Source organism: Coenobita brevimanus, chromosome 60 (assembly GCF_032717465.1).
Source record: "Coenobita brevimanus isolate Jiangsu-jjx chromosome 60, ASM3271746v2, whole genome shotgun sequence".
NCBI lineage: Eukaryota > Metazoa > Arthropoda > Malacostraca > Decapoda > Coenobitidae > Coenobita > Coenobita brevimanus.
In genome coordinates this window covers 32,196,264-32,219,628 of record NC_137013.1, presented here as the reverse complement: position 1 = coordinate 32,219,628, position 23,365 = coordinate 32,196,264, and the positions used below count along the sequence as shown (strand labels likewise).

General features: G+C 42.1%; 1 protein-coding gene across 1 annotated transcript in view; it reads right to left on the bottom strand.

Moving 5' to 3' along the window:
* LOC145403353 (uncharacterized) overlaps window positions 1–19,494 on the bottom strand; it is a 122,105-nt gene extending 102,611 nt beyond the window's left edge. Inside the window, exon 1 of the mRNA XM_080275142.1 lies at window positions 19,376–19,494. Coding sequence (XP_080131268.1) covers window positions 19,376–19,494 — 119 coding nt within the window. The remainder of the gene's footprint in view (window positions 1–19,375) is intronic.
* Between the last annotated feature and the right edge of the window lie 3,871 nt (window positions 19,495–23,365).

Here is a 23,365-nt window from a genome sequence, read left to right as displayed (position 1 = left end):
TTTTTCCCTTTCGTCCTATTCCTTCCCAAACTCTTTCTTCATTCACTTCTATCCCCCTGGCTCTTATTCTCTAATTTCCTCCTTCATTCCTTCCTTCAACTCTCCTTCTTTCCTTCATCTTCTTCCTACATCCTATTCTCCTTCCTTCTTTCCTTCATCTCCTTCCTACATCCTACTCTCCTTCCCTCCTCATTCATTCCTTCATCTCCTTCCTACATATTACTCTCCTTCCTTCTTTCCTTCATCTCCTTCCTACATCCTACTCTCCTTCCCTCCTCTTTCATTCTTTCATCTCCTTCCTACATGCTACTCTCCTTCCCTCCTCATTCATTCCTTCATCTCCTTCCTACATACTACTCTCCTTCCTTCCACATTCATTTCTTCATCTCCTTCCTACATCTTTCTCTCCTTCCTTCCTTCCTTCACGTTTTCTCGTCATCCTATTTCCTCTTAAGTTTCCTTCTCTTACGTTCTTTTCCTCCTCAATCTTTCGTTTCTCCTGTCGCTTCCTTCCTTCATGCCCTCCTTCCTTCACGTCCTTGTTCCTTCCTTGCATCTACTTCCGTCATTTTTTTTTTTTTTCAACATCCTCTCTCTCTCTCCCTCTGCTTTGTGCTTCTTCAATTATCTCGAGACAGTTCCTCAAGCACTATTTCATCCTCTCTCTCTCTCTCTCTCTCTCTCTCTCTCTCTCTCTCTCCGAACATTATCTTCATGCCCCAGTTCTTCTTCCCTCCCGCCTTCTTACTCTCCTAAGCCCCCTCTTTTTCTTCTCTTTCTTCACTCACACTTCTTCTCTCCTCTTTCCTTCACCTCCATTTTTTCGTTTCTCTTCCCTCTTTACTAAACAAAAACTACACACACACACACACACACACACACACACACACACACACACACACACACACACACACAAAGGCGATACAGATAAGTTTCAGGTTGCTAGATTAAGAATTCATGATCACCAGCTTCACTTTCAGTCCTACTTTCTAACATTCCTGTAAAAATGCACCACTCGTACTTCAGCCATGCAAGGTGTGTCTTCTCTCTATTTTCCTGCAAGGCTTGTGGCAGGGACAGGTTAGGAGGGAGGGGGATACTGTGCCATACTTATCGTTTACTTCCGTGGCCACTGTTTTCAACCACACCGATCATAACAGCTTTGATGCCCTAATAACGAAGAAGTGCTTGTTAGGTCGCAGTGAACGACAGGGAAGTTTCTCTTTGTCTTCGTCGTCTGCTGTCAGAATAATACTAACGAAGACGACGAACACTGCATATGGTGCTGGCATTATACTAAGGGTTGAATTAAATGACGAGATCTTAATGGGCGCTGTGAACTCCCTAAGACTACATTCTTCTACAGTACTCTTGCCACGCCTGAAAAAATACAGTCTAACTACAATATCAGCCCGCGCTATATGGTAATAGTAAAACTTCTTACTTTTTAAAAATTGGCTGATATATGACTGTTTCCCTGTATGATACTTTTGCCCTTAATGAAACAAAATATCGCTATGGGAAGCCAGCGTAACAAAGCTCCTACAAGGGTGGGTAAATTTTCGGAATTACATCCACCTATCGGACACTGAAATTAATATGCTCATTACTAAAGCAATTCTATGAACTTTCTATTCTATAAGCATCCGTCGCAAATGCCTTTTTACGTTTTTGGTAAGTTAAAGGGGTGAGATGATCCTTCAGCTGCTATCTCCGTCTTTACTGCATCTACGTTAAAAGTAACTAACCATGCCTAACCTAACCTACCTTAACCCAACTCAACCCAACCTAAGTTTATCGTAGATGCAACAAGGGACGGAGTTACGTCATTGTCTCGCCGGCTAGCCACCTCTCCAACATGATCGCTTTTATTGGCGAGCGGACGGCGGGCAAAGCGACCATGACTGTCAATCAGAGGGCTAACGGCCACTTCACCAGGGATCACGTTAGGAAAGGATTGGGTGAATGCTGACAAGGGAATATTTGTTTTACCGTCCAGTTACATTACTTATTATCTGCTTTACTGTCCAATTACCTTACTTATTATCTGCTTTACCGTCCAGTTACCTTACTTATTATCTGCTTTACTGTCCAATTACGTAATTTAATACCTGCTTTACTATCCAATTACCTTATTTAAGATTTGCTGTACTGTCCACTTAAATTATTAAATATCTGCTTTACTGTCCAATTCCATGATTTAATATCTACTTTACTGTCTAGTTCTTTTAATATCTGCTTTACTGTCCAATTCTTTTATATAATATTTCCTTTAGTGTCCAAATTCTTTTATTCAATATCTGCTTTACTGTCCAATTCTTTTATTCAATATTTGCTTTACTGTCCAATTCTTTTATTTAATATTTGCTTTACTGTCCAATTCTTTTATTTAATATCTGCTTTACTGTCCAATTCTTTTATTCAATATCTGCTTTACTGTCCAATTCTTTTATTTAATATTTGTTTTACTGTCCAATTCTTTTATTTAATATTTGTTTTACTGTCCAATTCTTTTATTTAATATTTGTTTTACTGTCCAATTCTTTTATTTAATATTTGTTTTACTGTCCAATTCTTTTATTCAATATCTGCTTTACTGTCCAATTCTTTTATTCAATATCTGCTTTACTGTCCAATTCTTTTACTTAATTTATTCTTTACTGTCCAATTCTTTTACTTAATATCTTTACTGTCCGATTCTTTTATTCAATATCTGCTTTACTGTCCAATTCTTTTATATATGTGACTAGAAAATAAGTTCTTTCCTATATAGTTCATTACGGCGACTTATTTTTGCAATCTCCACACGATTTTATTTAGCCTAAAGGAGAGGCGTCTTGACCTAAGGGACCTGATAAACTTAACCCCTTCAACACAAACGCCTTTCTTTACGCTAAAACAGAGGAGATCAAGAATACAGTAAAGGTGATGATGATGATGATGATAATGATGATGATAATGATGATGACAATGATAGCAATAATAAAATAATAATAATAATAATAATAATAATAACTTCCCTGGGATCGCAAGAACTGTGTGGTTTATGTATCGATGTGACTATGTGATTCCTCTCTCTCTCTCTCTCTCCATGCTCCTCTTAGATCCACCATAAATTTCCTCCTCCATCACATTTTCCCTCCGCCTCCCACCCTCTGTATCTCTTAACTACATATTCTCTCCCCTCTGTAATTATCTCTCCCATCTCCTCTTACATCTTCCTCCTCCACTTCCTCCTCCTCCTCATCTTCCCCCCCTCCTCCTCCTCTTCTTTCTCCCCTCCATCGTTTATTTTTGTTTCTTGATAAAATATTCCTTCCATTCTTCTCCTGCTTCTCCATCTTCATTTTACTTACCCCCCCTCCCTCCCTCCCTCTCTCTCCCTCTCTCTCTCAGTAAGGCAGTGAACCGTGAAACATAAGGGCTTCCGATCACCGCCAAGGCTGTTCAAGAAAAATTTAATGGGATTTCGCTAAAAGTTTCAGCTATTTATTCCTTAAGTAAAAACGCTCTCTCTCTCTCTCTCTCTCTCTCTCTCTCTCACACACACACACAATCACAACAATTCTGGATATTCCTCAAAAAACAGCAATAAAGACGGTGTGTATCAGTGCCCAAGAGGTGACATGTAGTGACAGATGGGAGGTTCTTTAGTAATAAGACTCTGAACAAATATACCTCAAGAACGGGCTTCCTGGCAATGACCAGAGTTGTATGAAGGTGAATAAAAATAAATAAGTAAATAAAAAACAGCCATTGTCACAGTAAGGTCATTAATCCTTCAGTCCGATTTTTTAATTATTATTATCATTATTTTTTTGGGGGGTCTTGCTATCTCCAGACGATTTTATTCAGCTTTGGAAAGACTTAGAGTACATAACTGCCTTCTTTAGCTGCCACTTAGCGTTCATTTAGCTTTCGTTTAGCCTTCGTTTAGCTTTTGTTTAGCGTTCATTTTGCCTTCGTTTAGCTTTCGTTGTGTTCATTTAGTTTTCATTTAGCGTTAATTTAGCCTTCATTTAACGTATATTTAGCTTTCATTTAGCGTTCATTTAGCTTTCATTTAACCTTCATTTAGCTTTCATTTATTCCTTCACCACAAGAGGTACCCACAAAGATGAATAAAATCGTCTGGGTGTACGAAGAGTAAAGGGGCTATCACACGTCACCTCATACGAGGTTTGCCGAGGATACGATGGTAAATCGGAACGGTAACGTGGTAAAATTGCCGACGATACCACGGGCATTTGGAACCCGTCTGTATGGATTCCTGCCGACGATACGACGGGCAAAACAGTGTGACCAAAACCCAGGCTACTCGACAGAGAATATATCATACTACATTATTAAACATTTAGCCTAACACTGAATACTTATTAATATTTTATAATAAATATCAATCGTTTTGAAGGCCTTATAAAGAGTTAATATTTCCTACACCGAGGAAACTGTGATGTCGATAAAATATCACGTGTTTACAACTGAGGACTCCACTGCAGGTAGAGTAGATGAACCAGTCGCCACCTGAAAACACCACCACAACAACAACGTACTGATGGCTTTATCATCGATTTCCTGGACAAGGGCAGCTGAATTCGCCCTAATAGAGAAATTGAGGCAGTTCCGCGTGTGTACCAGTTTGTAAACAAAAGTTGCTTCTCCTTATTCTTTATCGAGTCAGCGACAGCGATCACTGTCCACAGTCGCGAGACGGGGCTCTGGCAACAGTGTGAGAAGCATGTCCTTTGCCGAGGACACGAGGAACATGTGTGATAGCGTCCAAGTTTTGTTCCACTTAAATCTTTCTCGGCCGTTCCTGGTACGAGGTACCGTGTGATAGGGCCTTAAAGCAATAAAGCCCGCCGCCAGAGTGAAGGGGTTAACTGTGTACTATTATTATTATTATTATTATTATAATTATTATTATTATTGTTGTTGTTGTTGTTGTTGATACTGTTGTTTTTGTTGTTGCTGGTGGTGGTGGTGGCGGCAGTAGCAGTAGTAACAGTAATAGGAGTAGTAGTAGTAGCAGTGGTAGTTGAAATAGTAGTAGTAGTTGATGTAGTAGTAGTAGTAATAGTAGTAGTCGTAGTAGTAGCAGTGGTGGTAGTAGTAGCAACAGTATTCTCCCTACCTGCAACCTATTTTTCTCGGCCTACCAAAGAGGGTCAATGGAGGCTGTTTATAACCCCTAGTTCCAAAAGTCTCTTCCAAACGAAAATTTATACCATTCAATACACTGACCTCCTTATCTCTCTCTCTCTAAAATATATTCAGATCACATCAAATTACCTCACAGAATCCCCTCCTCTCCTCCTATTTACTTTCCATCCTCTTACCTTCCTTCTCCCCTCTCCTCCATATCACCTCCTCTTCTCTTACTTTCTTCTTATTTTCTCCCTCCTCTCTCCTTCTTTCTTCTCTATTCCCGTCCTACTTTTCTCTTCCTCTAATCTCCTCTTCTCTCCCTTTCCTTTTCTTTCCTTGTCCCCCACCTTTCCCTCCTCTCCCTCTTCTTTTTCCTCCTTTTCCTTCACCCCTCTCCCTCTTTCTTTTTCTCTCCCCCTCCTCTTTCCTCTCTTTCCCCCTTCCTCCTTTTCTCCCTCTGCTGCCATTCCTTCGCCCCTTCGTCCTTCCTATTTCCTCTCCTCCCCCCTTCCCCCCCTCTCCTCCTCTTTTCGTTATCTTTCCTTTCCTCTCCTTTTCTCATCTTTCCTCTTGTCTCCTCCCCCCTCATCCTTCATTCCCTTCCTCCCCTCTCTTCTCCCCTTCCTTCCCCTCCCTCTTATCTCCCCTTCTCCTCTCCTCTCCCCTTCCTATTCACTCCTCCTTTACCTCCTTCCCCCTCATTACTCTTTCTTTCCTTCCTCTTTTCATTTCCTTCATCTCCACTCTATCTTTTTCTTCTTCACCTTTTCACTCTGATTCTTTCTCTCTTTTCCTCTTCTCCCCCCCCCCTCTCTCTCACAGGCTTCTCTCCTTTCCTCCCTCCTTCCCCCCCCCTCCCCTTCTCTCCACCTGGCTACCCAACACCTCAAGAGACCGAGTAATTGGTGTCTCTTTCCCCTTACCTCCTCTTTCTCTCCCTCCCTTACCTCTCTCTCTCTCTCTCTCTCTCTCTCCTCCACCTGTATCCCGTTTTTTCTCTTTCTCTCTCCCCTCACCTCCTCCCCCTCCCCCCTCCTCCTCCTCCTCCTCTCCCTCTCCCCCCTCCTTACGTAATATCTCATTCTCTTCTTTTCTTCCACCTTCCTCTTCCGCTTCCTCATTACACTTCTAACCCACTTACCCACAAAACAACCTACCTACTTACCTACCTACCTACTTGCCCCCAAAACATTCTCCCTATTGACCCACCTACCTATTCATAAACTACCTTTTTACCTATCCACCTACCGAGACAACCTATCTACCTACTCTCATACTCTACCTACTTAATCATCTACTTACCTACCTAGCCACACAAACCTACCCATTTACCCACCTACCTACCAAGCCACACAAACCTACCTACTTACCCACCTATCTGCCCACAAAACAGCCTACCTACTTACCCATCTACCTACCTACTTACTCATCTACCTACCTACTTACCAATCTACCCACCTACCTGCCCACAAAACAACCTCTTCCTGACCCATTTATCTACCCATATAACCTGCCTACTTACTCATCTACCTACTTACCTACCTACCTATCTGCCCCCCCACTACAATGCCTACTACAATTACTATTACTGTATTCTCGCTACACTACCAATCTATTCATGTTCTAAGCAGAAGATTGCTCGTAGTGAAGAGGCAATCTTAAAGAGGAAACGTCAAGAAATGTTTAAAGATGTTTGATGGTGTGTGTGTGTGTGTGTGTGTAATTCACCGGGTCGGTCAGGATCACTTAATGGTCGTGATCGTCAGCATTTTACCCTCCCGGAAGGGAGCTGAGAGCTCATATAGTCCGATCTAAGGGCAAGGCTGCGACCTTCACACACCCACACACCCGTCCCCTTGCTCAAGGGGGACAGTAACCACCCACTTCGTCAGTGAAACTTTTCGCAACCTGAGCGAGGCGCGAACTCCCGTCTACCAGATGGCAAGCGAGAACGTTACCACTGCACCAGCGAGCGGTGTGTGTGTGTGTGTGTGTGTGTGTGTGTGTGTGTGTGTGTGTGTGTGTGTGTGTGTGTGATGTATGCACGAAAAGAAATGACACAGCACAAAATTCGTCTCGTAATAATAAAACTCATCAAAACAAACGCAAATAAAGACACATTCAGCTACTGATGCTTGGACACAATGCGATTAAAAGACTGGAGGTCATAGGCAGTGGGAAAGACCGTATGATGACAGTTTCACAATTGGCCAAGAGTACACATTAAAGACCCCTTAGTATTAGTTAGCTCTTGCACTACGAAGCTGAAACTGAAAAGCAATAAGTGTGAGTGGTTAGGAGAGAGATACAACACTCATATGAAGAAAGACTGAATGAAGACTGCAAGAGAAGGAGTGCTGGTGAGATGACAAGCCTTGGTCCTTACCCTGTTTACATGTGGTGTATGTAGTGCATCCTCCTACTCCACAAATGGCTAAATAAAACTCCTGTATAAAGTCTGCAACTGAGTATGGTTAAAGAACGAACGGGGTCGGCTCAGCACACCTAATCTCTGCGGACCATAATATATGTTAAAGCACATCGACCTCGTGGAAGTTCATTTAGACTGAGGAGGAATTTGACTCTCTCTCTCTCTCTCTCTCTCTCCTCATTAAGACCTTTATTTAACCTCCTTTAAAAATTTCTCCCTTTAGAGGCAAAAGGTAAAAGATCTGGGAGGGGAGGGGAGGGGAGAAGGGTGAGGGAGGGAGGGAGGGAGAGAGGGAGAGAGGGAAAGAGGGAGGAACGATAATGAGAGGGAAAGTTAAGGGGGAGGGAAGGGGAGGGGAGGGGAGGGAAGGATGAAGCTGCGGCGGTAAATAAGGATTGGAGGAGGGAGGGAGGGTGGGAGGGGTGGATGAATGGGATGGTGGGAGCGGAAAATATGAGGTGGAGGAAATTATGAGAGAGAGAGAGAGAGAGAGAGAGAGAGAGAGAGAGAGAGAGAGAGAGAGAGAGAATCTTTTATAACAGGTCAAATTACAGCGCTCATCATACAATCATCTCTTTCTCTTCGCCTCAGTGTGTCATCTTTCCCATACAATTTCAATATCGCCGGCAATAACCTAAAATATAACTGTGAAAATAATAATAATAATAATAATAATAATAATAATAATAATAATAATAATAAATGTTAGAAAATTAGGTACCTTTGGAACATTAAAGTCTATCTATCGCTCCATATATTTATCTATCGCTCCATCCTTTTATCTATTTATCTTGCTCTCCATCCACTCATCCTCCCATCCATCAACCTATCATTTCTCCCTTTCAATCATCGTACTGCCTACCTTTCTATCTATCGCCCTATCAACAGCACCATCTATCTTCCTATCGATCGACCTGTCTATCGTTCCATCTATCTATCTATCTATCAACTGCCAGGGTGACAGTGAGAAATTGTATCCAGAGAAATCTCGACTTTTTACTCTCGTTCTTACCTCATTTTCACCTTAATTTAATTTCCCGTCCTTCACTCAAACCTTCTATCACACAAATCTCTCTCTCTCTCTCTCTCTCTCTCTCTCTCTCTCTCTCTCTCTCTCTCTCTCTCGCTCTCATTCCGTGCTTGTCTTACTATATTATTGCTTACTTTTTCTTCTTTCCTTCCGTAACCTGACAAAAAAAATTCTCTCTTTCCCTCTCTCTCTCTAAAAAATCGTGCACACAGTCTCATCGAAGTCTTATTAATGAATGTTTTTTTGTCATCTTAAAAAAAATCGCCAAGCTGAATAACTCCCTAGTATTTAAACCACTGATTTTCCCCATTAAAAAAAAAAAAAAGGTTTATCCTAATTCTAATCCATCAAGAAGGTCGAAGCAGGAAAAGATATAATTAATATAGTGTTAATATCGCCTTTATTTTAATTAATTTCACTGATACCATTCTCCTTTGGTTATATCAAGGAATCCATTAAGGCAGAGTTTAAGGTCTGCCTGCTGGGATTTCCATACGCCTTTTTAAAGCAACGAAACAGGAATCAAGGGCTAGAAGCTCGCACATTGTTCCCCTTCGAGAAAAAACAAAATACAATAGAGAGCCAATATCAAAATCCGTTCATTTCGAGATGCCTGGATACACTGCGTTAAAGGACTACATGTCATAGGCAGTAGGAAATACAGACAGAAGGAGACAGTTCCAAAGTCGGCCAGCTGCATAAATGAAGGACTGGGAGTAACGGTTAACTCTTGCATTTGTGAGTTAGTCAGAAAAGGGAAGAGAGCTTGCTGCTACACTGCTACGCGCCTGCCGTAGTGGTGGAGGGATGCAAGCAGATAATTCATAGGTGCAGTGACCATGGAAGTAGCGATAGAAAAGAGATAAAGATGCAACAGTGCGGCGAAGAGACAGAGGCTGAAGGGAACCAGTAAGAGGAAGAGAGTTAATGAGACGAAATGCCTTTGACTCCACCTTGTTGAGAAGAGCTTTATGTGGAAAGCCAATCCACAGATGAAAGTTGTACACTACACAGGGGCGAATAAAACCCGTGTATAAAGTCAACAATTGTGCAGGGGTAAAGAAAGCACGGAGTCGGCTTAGCACACTTAATCTCTTGGAAGCATATTTTACGAGGTCTGCTTTTAACGAGAATACAAAACATCATGTAAAATGTAAATTCATTATGTTACTAAATTGGGGGAATGGAGAAGAATGAGAAATTTAGCTAAGGGAGGCAAGAGATGAGAAAAGAAAACAGCGAGAGAGAAAGAGAGGACAGAGAGGTAACAAAGAAAAAGATGCAAGCAGAGACGCAGGAAGACAAAGGAATATATAGGAAAGCAAGCAGCAAAAGACCTAGTTAATGGTCTTTTCGAGGCTGTTACGAAGACTATGACTATGGTATCCAGTTGTATAGGCTGGGGTAAAGTAGGAGGAGGGTGGAGGAAGGGAGGGAGGTAAATAAAGAGGGAAAGGAGAGAAGAAGAACAGACAGGAAGGACGAGAGAAAAGGGAGAGAGGATGTGAGTTAAGTACGAGAGGAAGGAGAAAGGAAGGAAGGAGAGGAATCTGAGAGCGAAGGAAGGGAAGGAGGAAGGAGAGGAAAGGGGAGAGGAGAACAGAGAGAGGGGGGAAAAGACGAGACGTGGGAATAAGAGGAGAGTCAGCAGGAAAGTAAGCCGAGGAGTAAGTATAAATCGTGGGTCCCTGCGGCTTAATAAAGAAGGAAGATGAGAACAAAGGTTAAAGAAGAGGGAGGAAAGGAAGGAAGGAAGGAAGGAGGGAGGAAAATGACTCAAAGCAGGAAGAAAAAAAGGAAGAAAGTAACAGAAGAAAGGATGGAAGAACGGACAAGTAATTATAAACAGGAAAGGATGAAGGAAGGAGAGAACAGAAAGTAAAATGAGGAAGAAGACTAAAGAAGGGACGGAAGGACATACCAAAGGAATACAGGGTAAAGAAGGAAATAAGGAGGAAAAAGGAAGTAGTAGGACGGAAGGAATTAGAAAATAAAAGGAAGGCAGGAATCAAGGAAACAATGATGAAAGGGAGAATGAAGGACAGAAGAAGGAGGGAAAAGAGATGAAGGGAAACGACAGGAAAAAGAGGGTTGGAAAGAAGGAAAGGATGAGAAAATGATGAAACGAGGAAACGAAAGAAGGAAGGAAATGGGAAGAAAGGAAGAGGAAGAAAGGAAGAGGAAGAAAGTGGATGAGCTACAGAAGAAGAGGGGAAGACAGCAAGAGGGAAAAGAGGTCAAGCGAGATAATGATATCAGGTGAAGGGGTGGAGGACACAGGAGATGGGAGAGGGGAAGGGGAGGGGGGAGGAAGAGGAGGAGGAGGAGGAGATGGGAGGAAAGAGGAGGGCAGGAGGAAGAAGTAGCATGAAACAAGAGACGTGTAGGAAAAATGGAAGAATGGAGAGAGAGAGTGAAGTATTCCGATGATGAGAAGGGATTGAAAGCAACATGAGAAGGAAAAAAATGATGGAAAGGAAGTATACGATGCAGGTAAGAAGGAAGAGATGGGGAAAGAAGGAAGAGAGGGGAGAGATTCAGAGATTGGAAAAGAAAGAGTAGGAATAGGAGAATGAGAGAAAATGACTGGAAAGGATAGGGAGAGAATGATGGGAGGAGGAAAGGGGAAAAAAGAGAAAGGCTGGAGAAGGGGGAAGTGGAGGCAAAGAGAAAATGACGGAGGTAGGAGATGTAAGGGAAGGAAAGAATGTGTGTGTGTGTGTGTGTGTGTGTGTGTGTGTGTGTGTGTGTGTGTGTGTGTGTGTGTGTGTGTGAGACGAGACTGAACAGAAATTATATAAGACTTCGATGTTCTTTGAGTGAGGTTGATAATATAACCTGACCAAAATTTAGCCTCCTCTTCTCTTTGGTGTGGCAAGCGTGGTGGATTTGGTGGGTGTGGTAATGTGGGCTGGTATGGGTGACGGGGCGGCCAATCTATATGTCAAACAGGTGTCAAGTCGCGATATCCACCAATAAACTTAAGTAGACAAACATTCGGCTAACACTGACTCAAATTCCTTCACTCTCTATGTGTGGTAACTGTGGTAGGTAAGGTAGTTGTGGTAGGTAAGGCAGCTGTGGTAGGTGTGGCAGCTGTAAAGAGGTATGGGTGACAGGGCTGGTACTAATTACACAGGTGTGGAGAAGTAATATGTACCACTCAGGACAGGTGTACACGATAACATTCACTTCACTGCCACAAACACCTTCCCTCCCACATTCATTAACCCATTCAGCCTCAGGTCTCTCTCTCTCTCTCTCTCTCTTTCTCTCTCTCTCTCTCTCTCTCTCTTTTCCACTGATTAAAAACTCATAATACTAGCAGTGCGTGGCTATGTTAGGGCACAGAAGACTCCGTTTGGTGTGATTCTTGCTGTGTGCTGGTGATCCTTTGTTATGCGCTGATGTCACGTACTGCCCTCACTCTGACTAGGTCATTCTTTCACCAAGGGACACTGGGTGCAAGTTAATCCTGTAACATTTAAAGGACTGACTTGGACTTCTTGACGCTTTTCCACACCACGTGATGATGTCGTGATAAAGGTGCGCATTTATTTATCTATTGTGTTTATTTATTTATTTACTCATTTCTTCAATATGTCAATTTCCAGTGGGTTGTACCAAAATTCTGGTGTGGACATAAATTACTGCATTTTGAACGCCCTTTCCAGTGATACTATTTTCATACATTTTCTCTTGTCAATAATGATGCTTCTTGTATGACCTCGACTTTCTTAATTTTTTTCTTCCTTTTAACAGCCTTGGGACTGACCTAAGCGTGTCGATCACTAGGACGAGAACACAGTGTCAGATGGAGTGGATTCACGTGGCACCTTAATCGTCAAACCTCGTCCATAATTAGGTACAACGCACACGGACGGACAAACGGACGGTTGGGCGCAAAACTTGCATTCTAGTTCAACCGCCAAGGATTTAACCACATCCAACCCGGGGACGATTTTATTTACCACCGCCAGACGATTTTACTCATCTCAGGGTAAATGAAAAAATCCCTCTTAATCCAAGTAAAGACGATTGAGAATAATGAGGATTAAGTTAAAGATGACGAGAGGTAAATCCCTTCAGTCCCACGATGGATTAATTTTGTACTTACTGACTACATACGATTTTAGACAGGAAGGGTTCTCGAGGTGAAGGGGTTATATAGCGTCTTCAATAATTCCTTGAGAGAGAGAGAGAGAGAGAGAATGAAAAACGCGTCCTAGGGCTAAAGGGGTACAGACAAAAGAACACTAGGCAGCATGAAGAACACTAAGAAGCATGAAGAACACTATGAAGCATGAAGAACACTATGAAGCATGAAAAACACTATGCAGCATGAAGAACACTATGCAGCATGAAGAACACTAAGAAGCATGAAGAACACTATGAAGCATGAAGAACACTATGAAGCATGAAGAACACTATGAAGCATGAAGAACACTATGCAGCATGAAGAACACTATGCAGCATGAAGAACACTATGAAGCATGAAGAACACTATGAAGCATGAAGAACACTATGAAGCATGAAGAACACTATGAAGCATGAAGAACACTATGAAGCATGAAGAACACTAAGCAGCATGAAGAACACTATGCAGCATGAAGAACACTAAGAAGCATGAAGAACACTATGAAGCATGAAGAACACTAAGAAGCATGAAGAACACTAAGCAGCATGAAGAACACTATGAAGCATGGAGAACACTAAGAAGCATGGAGAACACTAAGCAGCATGAAGAACACTAAGCAGCATGAAGAACACTAAGAAGCATGATGAACACTAAGAAGCATGAAGAACACTAAGAAGCATGAACACTATGAAGCATGAAGAACACAAAGAAGCATGAAGAACACTATGAAGCATGGAGAACACTAAGAAGCATGAAGAACACTAAGCAGCATGAAGAACACTAAGGAGCATGAAAAACACTAAGCAGCATGAAGAACACTAAGCAGCATGAAGAACACTAAGCAGCATGAAGAACACTAAGCAGCATGAAGAACACTAAGGAGCATGAAAAACACTAAGCAGCATGAAGAACACTAAGCAGCATGAAGAACACTAAGCAGCATGAAAAACACTAAGCAGCATGAAGAACACTAAGCAGCATGAAAAACACTAAGCAGCATGAAGAACACTAAGCAGCATGAAAAACACTAAGCAGCATGAAAAACACTAAGCAGCATGAAAAACACTAAGCAGCATGAAAAACACTAAGCAGCATGAAGAACACTAAGCAGCATGAAGAACACTAAGCAGCATGAAAAACACTAAGCAGCATGAAAAACACTAAGCAGCATGAAGAACACTAAGCAGCATGAAGAACACTAAGCAGCATGAAGAACACTAAGCAGCATGAAGAACACTAAGCAGCATGAAGAACACTAAGCAGCATGAAGAATACTAAGCAGCATGAAGAACACTAAGCAGCATGAAGAACACTAAGCAGCATGAAGAACACTAAGCAGCATGAAGAACACTAAGAAGCATGAGGAACACTAAGAAGCATGAAGAACACTAAGAAGCATGAAGAACACTAAGAAGCATGAAGAACACAAAGAAGCATGAAGAACACTAAGAAGCATGAGGAACACTAAGAAGCATGAAGAACACTAAGAAGCATGAAGAACACAAAGAAGCATGAAGAACACTAAGAAGCATGAAGAACAATTTACAGGTGTTTAAAAATTCCGACAAGTGTATAAGACCAAAAGCAAAATCTCAGGCTGACAGAAACGGTGAAGGTAGCAACAAGAAATTAAAAAAAAAGAAACATATTATAACGGAAATGAGACTGCGACGTAAACACCCAATATACAGGTGTTTCCATGTCCAACAGGTGTATCAGGACTTATTCCAAAACTTTCCTTCTTCAGGTGTCGTGCTTCATTAATAAATATGGACAGCTCAGGTACACACACACACGTATATTTCCTTTTTTAATCAGCTGGCAAAGAGACAGGTGTGTGTGTGTGTGTGTGTGTGTGTGTGTGTGTGTGTGTAAGCTAGCAGGTAACAGAGCACCTTGATTAATCCATTACTATGACCTAATTTTCGTTTTATTCACACTATCACCTGAAGCAAGGACACTGCTATCTATCTATCTATCTATATATGTGTGTGTATCTATCTACCTATCAATACTGTAGATAGATAGACAGATAGATAGATAGATTGATAGATAGATAGATATAGATTCTCTCGACCATGTTAGCAGGAATGAAGTCAAATGATGCCACTGTATTCTAGGGGTTACAATGAGGTCACTAGATTCAAGATACCGCCGGGGTCAAGAGTCATGTCACATGGAGGTACAGTCGGGGTTAAAAACTCACAAGAATCACCGACAAACGGAGGGTAACGCAACTCCTTCCACCACTAACTCTTCAGCACTATTTCTGACCCCGGCTGTGTCCCCCTCAACCAAACACTCACCGACACAACTTTTGGCCCCGACTGTGCAGCTATGGACAGAAATATCGTTCCATTTATAGGTCCAACAACTGTGAAACCCTGACATAATACTTGGAAAACCGCGTGGCTGCTACGATCGCATCAATATAGGTTTCTACTCACGAATCAATGCATCAAGTGGTTTCTACTCACAAATCAATGCATCAATATAGGTTTCTACTCACGAATCAATGCATCAAGAGGTTTATACTCACGAATCAATGCATCAATAGGTTTCTACTCACGAATCAATGCATCAATAGGTTTCTACTCACAAATCAATGCATCAATAGGTTTCTACTCACGAATCAATGCATCAATAGGTTTATACTCACGAATCAAAGCATCAATAGGTTTATACTCACGAATCAATGCATCAATAGGTTTCTACTCACGAATCAATGCATCAAGAGGTTTATACTCACGAATCAATGCATCAATAGGTTTATACTCACGAATCAATGCATCAAGAGGTTTATACTCACGAATCAATGCATCAATAGGTTTCTACTCACGAATCAATGCATCAATAGGTTTCTACTCACAAATCAATGCATCAATAGGTTTCTACTCACGAATCAATGCATCAATAGGTTTATACTCACGAATCAAAGCATCAATAGGTTTATACTCACGAATCAATGCATCAATAGGTTTCTACTCACGAATCAATGCATCAAGAGGTTTATACTCACGAATCAATGCATCAATAGGTTTCTACTCACGAATCAATGCATCAAGAGGTTTATACTCACGAATCAACGCATCAATAGGTTTCTACTCACGAATCAACGACTCGTTTATCATCGTTTGGAGGTACATCCCATCCCATCCCATCCCATCCCGTCTCTCTCTCTCTCTCTCTCTCTCTCTCTCTCCCTCCCTCCCTCTCTCTCTCTCTCTCTCTCTCTCTCTCTCTCTCTCTCTCTCCGTAGTGAGCTAAGGATGCTGTGGAGATGAGGAGAAGAAACTAATATCACTTGCACACATCCTTTGCCATTACGGAAAGAAGGAAGTTGATTGACAGGCAGACAGACAGACAGAAAAGATATGACTGGAAATGAATGGAAAATGAGAGAGAGAGAGAGAGAAAGAGAGAGAGAGAGAGAGAGAGAGAGAGAGAGAGAGAGAATCCGGTGGCGTTAATGGCAAAACAGAACTCCTCCTCCGAGACCACTTCACTGAGAGAAAGAGAGAGAAAGCGAGAGAAAATAAAGATAGTTCCCAGTCCACCTCTTTCTAGCCTTAAATAGGAACTGCACTGAACACCCACCTAAAAACTAAATAAATTCTCGGACGAAACATTTTACTACACCACAGTAATATATGAGAGAGAGAGAGAGAGAGAGCAATACTTCGGTGGGTAAATTAATCGCAACACTCAAAGTTTTGTATACATTACTGTGCCAATAATTCTCTCTCTCTCTCTCTCTCTCAAGTAAACACACGAAGGGATAAAAAGAAAGAAATAAAGTAACTCAATTATTCACTTGGGCGTCTGGGGTTCCAAAACAATAAAGTGAGAATTACCACGTTGTTATTATTATTATTATTATTATTATTAAAATCATCATCATCATCGTCACTAATAGTATACTATTATCATTATCACTATGTATTATCATTATTATTATTATTATTATTAATACTCCTCCTGGTGCTGGTGCTGTTGTTATTTAGTTTTTAAGCAAGATTTTAACCCCTTCAGCCCGATGACGTCTTTACATTGATGCCGCTAGCCGACGATTTCATTCACGTTAGGAAAGGTCAGATACAGTAATCAATAAACCCTACACCATTACAGGGCCTTGTTAAGATGAGTAAAATCGTCTGGAGGCAGCATGAACAGATTTAGACGTTCTCTCAGTGACGGGGTAATGATGATAAGAAACACGAAATTTATTACGAACGATATCACTCGTTTTCAAAGTAACAGATGACGTGACATTTCTTCCAAAGCAATTTACTCATATTTGGATAGTGTGTCTTCATGTATTTTTCATTTATACCCTTTTAATATCTGCAAAGTTTCCATCAGTAACACAGAGGAGGATGTTGAAGTGTAATGTACAGAATAAGTCGCTATAGATGAGGTGCTGCACTCCTCCAGAATCATTTAAAACACAAGCCTGTTAGTGATTTGTCATGCTTAGGGAAACAAGTATTTGGTGGCGATTATGGTATGACACGTGTGTGATGACAAATGAGAGGGTGAAAATCATGGTGAAAATATCGAGTACGTTGTGGGTGGAGGTGTGGTGAGGTGTGGTGTGGTGTGGTGTGGTGTGGTGTGGTGTGGTGTGGTGTGGTGTGGTGTGGTGTGGTGTGGTGTGGTGTGGTGTGGTACGGTGTGGGGTGTGTGGGTGTGACAGGTGTGGGTGTGGGTCTGGTGTGTGGGTGCAACAGGTGTGGGTCTAGTGTGTGGGTGTGGCAGGTGTGGGAGGAGTAAACAGACCACTACACTGGGTCACGTTCCAATCTGCTCAATGTTTACCCTCAAGAAGTGGGACCGTCGAGTGTGTGGGGGGATGCGTTTGTGTCTGTGTATGTATGTGTACGCGCGTCAGTGTGTTAGATGCTGTGTGTATGAACTTTTGGGTCAAGGGTGTGTGGATGTGAAGGAGTATATGTGGATGTGGCCGTGACCGTGGACGGCTTGCTACCAATAAATATACAAGGATATGTTGTATATCTTCCTTCGAAAGAATACTGCTTTGCTATGTTAAAGAAACTTGTGCATTCCGGAATCAGTGAAGATGTATTGTACTAGTCAGGTGCAGTCATAACAAACAGGTGCACCGCTGGGTCTCCAACGAAGTGTTCCCTTCGCAAAACTGCGCGGTACTGGCTCAAATATGACTAAACCACTAACAAAAGTTCTGCAAGCCCGTACGCAGCCTCGAGTCCTCAAGGGGCGATGGTGCACATGGCATGGTGGCGTCAGACCTATGCAGACCAGTGGACGCCAGAGTGTTTATGGGTAATGACATCAACCCGAATTTCTAATCTAAACCTTGAAACGTAGAACGTCGTGATTACGATAGTAAAGTAAGTCCAGCTGTTTCTGAAAAACAGAGACGTGAAGTGGGATCACAGTGAGAACAGGATAGGTGATACATTCACTGATGATCACATATGAAGAAAATAAAAAAAACTCGAAATAGAAAGCTTTTACCCCCGTTACCTAAGCATATAAAAAATGTTTGAATATCTGAGCACTGCCTATGTTAGCATACGCACGCGTGTGTGTCCTGCTTCCTATTCCTTTGATCTTGTACCAAGGCATTCTCTGGGGGGTTTCTCCACACGAACTTGGTCTCAGGGGTAAACATCCGCATCACAACCACACACACAGACATATACATATACAAACGTATATACAGCCTTGTTTCGACTACTGTACTTCCTTATACGACAGCACAAGGGCTCTCTTACTTTACACAGAGTGTTCCATGGGATACCATGCATATTATGACTGGACTAAGTAAACTTCACGACCTTTAACTGCAGCATCTCATTTGTAATATGCAGCAGCTCAGCATTATTTCAGTGACGATTTTTCTTACAATGCTCCGTACTGTGTTCGTGTGATCTCCATAATTTTATGAAAGAAACCTGAAATTATTCAATCTTTAACTCATACACACATGACGGTATAATTTAGGTATTTCGATCTGGGTAATGACAAATTTTTACATCCAGTTTCAAAATGCGGTATGCTTTAAGGAGTTGAGGAAACTTCCAACACTGTAGATTCACGAAGGCTGTCTTACAGTGTTCTACTCTGCACAGAACTTTAGCAACAATACTTTAAATGAAATGCCTGACAACTCTGACAACCAACGTAGCACAGTAACAATGAGGGAGTTGTTGGCCAGTGAAACACCACCATAACATATCGTTCTGTACGAGCACAACATGTATTTCCCACATAACTTACCTGTATGATGACGAAACTCTGATTTATAAAGTTGACTTGCTCCTACACACACACACACTATGTATATATATATAAAACTGAAATCGTTAACGAGTTCAGAGGGAAGATGAATTCACAGCAGATAAGCTTCTTAATAACGAAGCATGCTAATCACACCATTGGGAGAGTATTACAGAAACACTCGGGGTTCATACACTGCAATACAGTGTTTTTTCGGAGTGTACGGTGGAGGGATGGAGGGCAGACATTCTTGCTGAGGGCTGATGAAGTGAGGCCGGGGTGAAGGAAGGAAGGAAGTACTGATATGCTGGAGGGAGGCTGAAAGGAGCGGTGTGAAGGGTGGCTGGAGGTGTGGGGTACTGACCTGTTCGATGGGTGGTGTAGCAGTGATCGTCGCAGGAGTGTGACCACCACCACAGCGTTGCCCAGGATGCCCAGCACCGTGATGAGCACCACAGCCGCTGCCTCGCCACCCACACCCATCACGACACACACCACCTGGAATGCACAGAACACCACCGTATAATACCCATCACCACTTGCACTACCACACTATTCATTAACACACACACACACACACACACACACACACACACACACACACACACACACACACACACACACACACCATAAAACACGCTTCAGATGCATCAAAACACACAACACTTACAACATAATATTTGGTAACATCATAACACATAGCACCACCATCACCATCACAACTTTCACCACAACCACCACCACTATCACAACAACAATCACCATATTTTCCTACCTAGAAGTGTCGTTTGTCCCTGTACCACAACACAATAAAACAAACCCATAACATGCATCACCTACAACACCACATCTAGTGGCATCATAAAAAAACACCTACAAAACAATAAATTAACACCATAACACACCAGCACCACCTACACCACCAAAACACAATAAATTAACACCATAACACACACCAGCACCACCTACACCACCAAAACACAATAAATTAACACCATAACACACACCAGCACGGTTTACATCACCAAAACACAATATATTAACACCATAACACACACCAGCACCACCTACACCACCAAAACACAATAAATTAACACCATAACACACATCTAGCACGACCTACGCCACTGACAAAATGGAAATACCCAATAACACATAATACACGACACCTTAACACCACCCGACAACATTCTAACACATACCGTCTACAACACAACACAATAAACCGATGCCGTAGCACAAGGAAAGGGCAGGAGAGGGAGGGAGGGGGAGGAAAAAAAGAAATAGGGGAAGGGGAAGGAGATTGAAGGAGGGAAGGAGGAGTGAGATAAGAAGAAGGGAAGGAAATAGGAGAGACAGAAATGAGGGAGGGAGAGGAGGAGAGAAAGTATTAGAGGAGGAGAAGTGAAAGAAAGGAGGGAGGAACGGAGGGGAGGAGGGGAGAAAGGAGGGAGGGAAGGAGGGAGGGAGGGAGGGGAGGAAGAAGGGAGGGAGGAACGAAGGAAGAATGTGGAAGATGAGAAGGCAAGACAAAGGAAGGAAGGGAGAGAGAGAAAGAGAAAAAAAGGATGGAGGGGGAGGGAAGAAAGAAAAAAAAATACATAAATAAATAAAGGAATTAAGGAGGGAAGGAAGGAAGGAGGAAAAGAGACAAGGAAGGAAAGAAGGAAGAAAGGAAGGAGGAAGAGAGGAAATAAGCAGACAAAGCAGCGTTTTTCATTTGAGCTGATTGGCCTTTCAACCGGGTAAGAGCTAAATGAGAGAGACGAAAAACAAAGCCTCATTGCTGCTGGTAAATCTCCTTTATTTGGTGCCATTGTTTTGTTTAATTTTGGATGCACCGGGAACTTTAATTAGCTGGACCGTACACTTTATTAGCTGGACCGTACACTTTATTAGCTGGACCGTACACTTTATTAGCTGGACCCTGCACTTCATTAGATGGACCCTGCACTTTATCGGATGGACCCTGCACTTTATTAGCTGGACCCTGCACTTTATTAGCTGGACTCTGCACTTCATCAGATGGACCCTGCACTTTATTAGATGGACTGTACACTTTGCTATAGATGAATTCTTATTAGGTGGACCGGACACTTTCTTAGCTGGACCTACACTTCATCAGGACCACACTTCATTAGCATGGACCGTTCACTTCTTAATTCTATATGAACTATAAACATCATTCGGTTGGATCACCACCTGTCTATCTATCTGTCTGTCTTCTCTATCTATCAATAACCAGACGCCTCAATCCCGTAGGGGGTGGCCACAAACAAATCGCTTCCATGTCACCCTGTCCTTAACCATCTGGCTGCCCTCTCTTCAGCTCGAACCTACTTCTCTCATGTACCTCGCCACCCCATCCTTCCAGCTCATCCTCGGCCTCCCCCTCCCCCTACCCCCCCTCCACTTCACTCACACACACTCTTCTAGCCAATCCCTCTTTATTCATCCTCTCCACATAGCCAAACAATCATAGAGTTTTTCTCCTAATCCTTTCAGTCACATCCACCTCAACACCACAACGCTCTTTCACTTCCTTATTGTCTGTCTCTCCAGGTAACTCCACACGCTGCAATTAAAAACATATGTCTACTGTTCCCACCCATGTCCTTTCAACAGGGTACAAGCTTCCCGTCCATACGTTACGGTAGGAATCACAAACTTATTTATCGAAGTGAAAATTATTTAATCCTAATATCCGCCGTCCGAACTATAGGGTATACGTGCTGGGGCTGTCTTATTCAGGAGCCATATGCTGGCATTAACGGCCGGTTTTTATAATACACTAGCGGGTACTGCGGATTCTTCTTCTTCTTCTTCTTATTATTATTATTATTATTTTTATTATTTACGGAATTCAGTTCATCTGCCTGTTTCCTGCCCCAGCCTGAGCTCGAACTCGCGTCCGTTCCGAAAGCAGACCATGTCTCCCACTACCAGACCACGAGCTCGCAGGTAAGCTGCCAGATGCCTAATGTTTTCAAGACTTGCAACTGATTCGCAAGACTGCAAAATGACTCAAAACATTAGATGACTTTTGTCTCCCTTTATAACAAAGACAACTATATCTCCGTAATAATATAATACTTTATTGATGTTTTTGTAGGTTATCTCCATCAGCATAAAAAAAAAAAGGGGGGGCTCGTTTGACAGATATAACAGGAAGTTCATTTTTATATTTCAAATGACCGGATCAGAATAATAATAAACTGGAAACTGAGAGAAAGGTTACTCTATAATATATTATACTTCTGCCTCACCACTTAAATAAATAACCACACACTGTCAGAAAGGTTGTATTTAGAGGTGAACAGAACAAAAATACAGAAATACAGAAAACGCAGATGGGAAACAGGGGGAAGAGAAGTGGAGAGGAAGTGTGGAACGGAAACATGGCCGGGAAAAGGTAAGAGGGGACGGAAGGAGGGGAGAGAGAGAGGGGATATATGGAAGAGAAAGAGAGTCAATAATGGAGAGTTGGAAGAACAATTTTCCGTGGTACAGGAGTGATGAGAGAGAGAGAGAGAGAGAGAGAGAGAGAGAGAGAGAGAGAGAGAGAGAGAGAGAGAGAGAGAGAGAGAGAGAGAGAGAGAGAGAGAGAGAGACCACTATTTATCTACCTAAAACTTGTCAGTTAATTGGTGTCCCTTCTCTCTCTCTCTCTCTCTCTCTCTCTCTCTCCTGACAACAACCATCCTTCATTCCATCCCACTTCACCTTCCCACACAAACCCCTCAACTTTATACCTCCACTTCACGTTTCCAATCCACCCACTCTTCCCCTCCACCCACTCCACTCTTCCACCTTCATCTTATCAATCTCTCGTTCGTCTTGCATCAGCCTTCCCGGAATACTGATCTGGTTAATTATGTAAATGTTGTTGTTTTCTCATAATTTCTGTTTACCCTGACTCTTGGTTCATAATTCCAATTAAGCATGATCACTAAGTACAGAAACGGAAAGTAGGAATAGGGAGTGCTAAATGAGCAGCAGCAGCGGCAGCGGCGGCGGCGGCAGCGGCAGTAGTAGTAGTAGTAGTAGTAGTAGTAGTAGTAGTAGTAGTAGTAGTAGTAGTAGTAATAGTAGTAGTAGTAGTAACAGTAGTAGTAGTAGTAATAGTAGTAGTAGTAGTAGTAGTAGTAATAGTAGTAGTAGTAGTAGTAGTAGTAACTGACGACGACGACGATAACAATGATGACGATGATGATGAAAATGACGATGAAGATGAAACAGGTTGTAAGGCGAGCTAATTCAATGCTCAACGGATTATCATACTCCTTAAGACAGTCAAAGTCCAATTAAAAGGTGAAGACAGGTAACTATGCTCTTCCCTGTATACGCCTTCACT